The sequence below is a fragment of the Psammomys obesus genome, unplaced genomic scaffold, assembly GCF_907164565.1.
Source record: "Psammomys obesus unplaced genomic scaffold, mPsaObe1.curated_primary_1811, whole genome shotgun sequence".
Lineage (NCBI taxonomy): Eukaryota > Metazoa > Chordata > Mammalia > Rodentia > Muridae > Psammomys > Psammomys obesus.
In genome coordinates, this window is record NW_026596095.1 from 9,958,377 (window position 1) to 9,964,624 (window position 6,248).

At 47.1% G+C, this 6,248-nt stretch overlaps 1 protein-coding gene across 1 annotated transcript in view; it reads left to right on the forward strand.

Moving 5' to 3' along the window:
• The window catches only part of Abca4 (ATP binding cassette subfamily A member 4), a 121,729-nt gene that overhangs the window by 23,922 nt on the left and 91,559 nt on the right, over positions 1-6,248 (forward strand). Inside the window, exon 6 of the mRNA XM_055628198.1 lies at positions 817-1,014. Within this exon, the coding sequence (XP_055484173.1) occupies positions 817-1,014 (198 nt within the window). The remainder of the gene's footprint in view (positions 1-816; positions 1,015-6,248) is intronic.

Genomic DNA, 6,248 nt, shown 5'->3' on the forward strand with positions numbered 1-6,248 from the left:
GATAGATAGATAGATAGATAGATAGATAGATAGATAGATAGATAGATGATATTTAGATAAAATCAAAACCAATTTTCATGTGGTAATTTTAGTGAGAAGAAGAAGTTGATCAATGTCACTATAAGTATGTTTTCACTGTTCCTCTACTTCAGCTGTTGGGAGAGGGTCTTGATGACACCTCAGCATCCTTTTAAAAGAAGATCTCTCAATTTTCAAAAAGCTTTCTGATACAGTGAGGTTTGAGGCAGGGTTTGGGTTTTTGTTACTGTTGTAAAAAATGACCACAAACTTAAAGGCTTAAAGCGACACAGGTTTATTACCTCATGATTCTCCAGGTCAGAAGTCTGAAAGTCAAGGTGCCATTAAGTCACACTCTTTACCAGGATGCATAAAGGAAACCTACTTTCTCGTCTTTCCCACCTTCTACAGACTGTGCACACTCCTTGGATGGAGGCTCCCTCCATTTGCAAGATGAGCAATGGCCTTCAAGCCTTTCTCTCAACATCAGCAAATTCTGATGCTGTTTCTTCTACTGCCTTCCAATCTCAAGTGCCCTTAGATGACATTAAACCCACCTGAATGGCTGAAATTAATCTGTGGGGTTTTGTTGTTGCTGTTGTTGTTTTTGCTTTTTCAAGACAAGGTTTCTCAGCCCTGGTTGTCCTGGAACTCACTCTGTAGACCAGGCTGGCCTCAAATTCCCAGATCCACCTGCCTCTGCCTCCTGAGTGTGGGTCAGGATGCGGCATCTTTGTTCAGGAGGGTGGGAAAATTTTCCTACGAGCAGTTCTCCAGCATCTCTTCCCCTCCCTGCAGTTCGCTTATGGAGTCCCGGACCTGGAACTGAAGAACATCGCCTGCAGCGAGACCCTCTTGCAGCGCTTCATCATCTTCAGCCAGCACTGGGGGGCACAGACTGTCCGTGATGCCCTGTGCCCCCTCTCCCAGGTCACCCTACAGTGGATAGAAGACACTCTGTACGCCAACGTGGACTTCTTCAAACTCTTCCGTGTGGTAAGGGAGGGGTTCCATGCTCTTTACTCGGAAGGTGATTCCTGGGAGCAGGAAGACCATTGGAGAATTGACTGGGGAAGGTGTAAGCTTGCTGCTCATGGCCAGCCTTGAGGATTCTCCAGCATCTCATCACCCAAGGGAGACAAACAAAACAGAAAACCACAGTCCTTCTGGAATAGTAGCAAGGGAAAGGATCACATGCTACCCCCAAGCATGTGAGGTGGTGGGTGGGAACCCACTCTAAATGTAAGACTCCTGCTCGCCACCACCTGCAGACTAGTGGATTCCCCGCTCATGGTTACAGGCAAGACACTGACTCTGTCCCTCTATACATCAAGTATGATATTTCCAGGGTGCCAAACCTCTTGCCACTGTGACATGACATTGACAGCTACAGGTGTATTGGGATTCTTTCATAGCTCTCGTGGGGAATCTGCAGCCTGTGGGCTTTAAGTAAACATACCTGTGTATAAAATAGTAGGAAAAGAGAGAGAGAGAAAAAAAAAACTGTACAAAGCACTTTTAAATTTCAGCAAGTAAGGGGTTTAAGCTCCTTCCTATGGATCTGTACTTGACCCCCAAAGGTGCTCTTTCTAGATAGTGTTGTACAAGATAGAAAAAAAAAAAAACTTTCATCATCTCAACATCGTGAAAGCCTGGACTGCTAAGCCAGCCTTCTGCTCTCGGGCCGTAGTCAGGCTCTCAGGGCCGAGAGTGTCTCCTCTTTTGCTAGAAGGCTGTGGTGGAGCACAGAGGTATCAAACTTTAGGAAGTATGATGTCATCAGAGGCAGCTGAAGCATGCAAGTTCAAGTCCCCAGCCCCACTGGTGGGGCGCTGTCTTAGTTCTTCAGAGACACTTATGGGCGCCCCCAAAGGCCATGCTTTCAGCAGTATTCATTAGAATCCCGTGGAAAAGATAGGCTGTGGCTAGAGCCCAGAGTATAGGTTTCCTTTTGCCTATATTTTAATTTCGGGAATTGAGCCATGAGAAATGCCAGTCACTAAGATCTTAATTGAGACATTCTAGAATTACTTGCTGATTATAGAATCCACAGTTTTTTTCTGTTTTCATAAACCCCAGGAAAGGTACATTCTTTCTCCCTCTTTAACTCTCTCCCTCTGTTGCTCTCTCTTGTTCTTGCATGTTCTCTATCCCTCTCTCTATTTCTCTACCTCTCTCTAGTATTCTCTCTCTCTCTCTCTCTCTCAGCTTGTCTTTAAACTTGGGAAAGGGTTCTTGCTGAGTTAATAGGAGTGCTTGCCTTCCATTCAGCTGGGGGTAGATCCCTAATATTCGTAACATCTGCAACCTCAACACTTAGAAGGTAGGGGCAGGAATGGCAGGCTTTAATGGTCATCTTCAGCTAGCCTAGGATACACAAGATCTTACTTGTCTTTAGGGGAAAAAAATATACAGAAAAGGAAAAAAGAAAAGAGAAGGAAAGAAGACAGACAAATTCTTTAAAATAGATCAAAATAAAACAGGCCTCATAGTTTTTGGCAGAGTTTAACTTTAACTTTTTTTACTCTGCGATTTTCTCGGCTTATCGGAGTACGCCTCCAGAGTAAGTAAGGGGGTCAGAACCTGAGGAGGCCACCACAGAAAGTCTAGGACCTCAGAGATGGTCTTTATGCTTCCCATACTGCATTGAGAATTAACAGCCTGTGGCTGGAACATCTCTGTCTACAGTAGACTACAAAAGCAACCCTTGGCCTCCTCCAGGGCATGGTCTTCAGTTCAATTAGGCCTGGGCATAGCCAGATAAAATTTGCATGTGGACAGAATTAGCTGTTAGTGACTAGACCTTGTGTTAGTCAGTTCTGCATTACCATAACACGTACCTCAGTCTGTCAGAGAAAGTGTTTTCTTTGGCTCACTGTTTTAGAGAGTCCAGTCTGTGACTGATAGGCCTCATCATTTTTGGTCCTGTGATAAAGTAGCACATTGTGGCAGAATAAACTCATTTCTTGGTCATAAAGCAAAAAAGACTGAGGGGAAAGACTTGGGGCTCCCACTATACCCTTCGATGGCAGCGCCCCCCCCAATAGCCCAAAGACCTCCCACTAGGCCATGTCCCTTACATGTCCCATGACCTCCCATCAGGGTCAAGATGGAGATCATGCCTTTAACAGACAGGCTTTTGTGCAACACTCAAGATCCAAACTATAGTTAGTCGCTGGGGCCACTGACCTGAGTGTTTACTTATCAAACAGGAAAGACCAGAACTCCTGCCTTCTACCTTTCATTGTATTTAGAAATCAGAAGTTTTGCCAGTTGCCCTCACTGACTTACGTGGACCCACAGCGGCAGCAGGTACCTGCAGGGGACAGGCGCTGAGCTGGGGCCGTGAAGCCAGCACTGAGCCTCTGCTCTCACTCAGCTCACAAACAACCCGACAGACCTGTTCGTGCCCCCTCCGCTGAGAGAGCTCAGCACAGACAATGCTTGTCCCTGAGAGCTGTAGTTCCTCATCTTAGCTGTACACAGAAAGCTTTCGCTTTACCACCCAGAAAGCTTTAACAGCTGTAGAGAGGGGCTGGGGACGTAGTTCGGTTGTAGAGCACTTGCCTGACATCCCTGATAGGCCCTGGACGTGATCTCCAGCACTGCAAAAAACTAAACATGGCGGTGTATGCCTGTATTCTCTGTGCTTGGGGTGGTGGAGGCAGGAGGATTAGAAATTTAAGGTCATCCTTGGCTACACAGATGTTTAAGGCCAGCCCAGACTAAGAGAGACCCCATCTAAAATAGGTAGGTAGGTAGATAGATAGATGGATGGATGGATGGATGGATGGATGGATGGATGGATGGGTAGATAGATAGATAGATAGATAGATAGATAGATACATAGATACATAGATACATAGATACATAGATGGAACCCAGATACATACATAGATAAATGTACTGTTCTAGGCCCCATCCCTAGAATCCAGAGATCCTGAGTCTGTTAGTACAGGATACAGCTTGTGTATGTTAGTATTTTTGAGAGCTTTCCAGATAATTCGAAATTCCATCCAGGGTCAAAAATTATTAACCTTGAGCAAAGCAGTTTGACGCTACAATCTCAGTTTCTGTAGACGAAACAGCAATACGCATACTCCAAACATCTCTGGGCTTCAAGAATGGAGTGCGCAGAGGTGCTTCCCTCAAAGGGAGGCGAGCCAGAGGAAAACAGCCTGGTGGCAGGCATCGGGCGACCTCCAAAGACCTCCTTGCCTGCCATCCTCTTCATTCCCGCTTCTGCCTCCGTGGGGAAAGAGCTGACTAAAACAGAACACGTGAGCTCCCAGCAAAGGGTAAACACCCTGTCTAGTCGTCTGGTGCCCTTGAAATGTGTTTTCCCCAGGACAAACGAACAGGGCAGCTAAACATTAAAAGCAAATAAATTACTAATAAAGAATCTAAGAGAAATAGCAAGCATTAAATGAGATTTTGCTTTCATTGCTTCCTGTTTCCATCCTGGGAGTGGTTTTAAGAAAATGATCCCCAGGCAGGCACAGGGTGGCCAGGGCAGACCCCATGGCCCCCTGGAGGAACATCACTAGCCTCTGCGGCCTGGCTGTTAGTGCAGCTGGTTGGCGCACAGCCACTGTCATTCCGGCACAGGGGTGGTGGGCCGGCCCTTCTCCTGGCTTGTTTCTTGAGTACACGTAGCCCTTATATAAATAAGGTTTTATTAAATGCCAAGTCAGTTCTCATTAACAAAGAAAAAGGAAAAAAAAATCTCAGTAAGCCACTGTGACCGCACCTGCCCCTGCTGGGTACAGAGCAAGGGTAGGGGTTGGGTGGGAGCAACCTCCAGACCTGGGAATCCGTGGCGCTGAGGGAACATGGTGGGAGTTAGCTCCAACTGGGACCAGCTGTGTTTTCCCTCTGTCCTTTGGAGGTCAGAACTGAATGTTGTCATCTTCAAATAACCCATCCTATCTCTCTCTCTCTCTCTCTCTCTCTCTCTCTCTCTCTCTCACACACACACACACACACACACACACACACGTTCTCTTGCATGAACCCCTGCACAGGCATGACAGATGGGTGCGGAGCACACACGAATCAGGTGGCTGGATTTGCTCCACGGTTTAGCTTCTTTTGGTTTCACCTCAGGCTTGGTAGCTTGAAGAAGTTCATCTTCACCTCGGGCTTTGTCAGGCTAACAGCTGGCAACCTGAAACCCCACAGCTCAGAGCAGGGAATAGGGCATCATTACTGCCAGCATACCCGAAATGTCCACACCTCATAAACAAAACAAACTGAAGAAATGGTGGGGCAATTTAAGTACTTTGGTCAGTTTCAGTCAGGTTCACGGTAGAGGGTGAAGGTTTCCTGACTGATCTGGCCCAGGTTGCGCATGCCCCTTTGTCCCTCCTCCATCCCGTTTTCTACCCTCACCCCACCCCGGTCTTCCTGTTTTCTCTCCCACTCTGGTGCACAGCTTTGAAATCTTGCTGAGAAGCAGATCTGTCCTTCTGCTGTGGATGTTTATTTGTAGAAATCCAGCCTAGTGAGCAGAGCTGGACGCTAGGACCTGCCATGCTGCTGGGAAATCTGAATTTCCCTGCCTGTCCCCTTCTCCGTGGCTATGGATGGAAGAAAACCGGCTTTTGGGCTCATGGCTTTCCTTTCTGTAAACATTCCCTAGTAGCACAGTTCGGCTTTATCCTCCTCTTCCTCAACCTCCACGCTGCAGTGGCTTTCACTTTTCTGTCTCCATTGTCCTCCTGTCCTTGTGACTATGGGCTGGCTGGACACTGAGTTCCTGAGAAGAAAAGGCCCAGTCTTGGGGGTCCTGACTGCATGCCCTTGTCCATGTCCCGATTCACTCTTGGCTCTGCTCCCTGAATTCCTGAGTCACAGGGAATAAACAGGGGTGAACTGCGCATCGCCTGGTGAGAGCTGGCCTTGCTTTCTGCTCCTCGGGGTCACTGGCTGCAGTTTGTTAAATTTCAACTCTGTGTTCCAATTTTTGAGAGGCTTTTTGCTTTGTGCAATTCTCTGGGGAAACCCCCCTTCTGGGTTTTACAATCATGTCTCATTAGTGACTTTACCTCCATGGTATCTTCTCTCTCTCTCTCTCTCTCCCCTCCCTTTCTTCTACCCCCTTCTTAATTGCTGTGTCTTTGTAACTTTCTCCTACTTTGGAAGAAAAAGAAAGAAAGAAATCCAATTCCAGGACAAGGAGCAGTGTGTGTGTGTGTGTGTGTGTGTGTGTGTGTGTGTGTGTGTGTGTG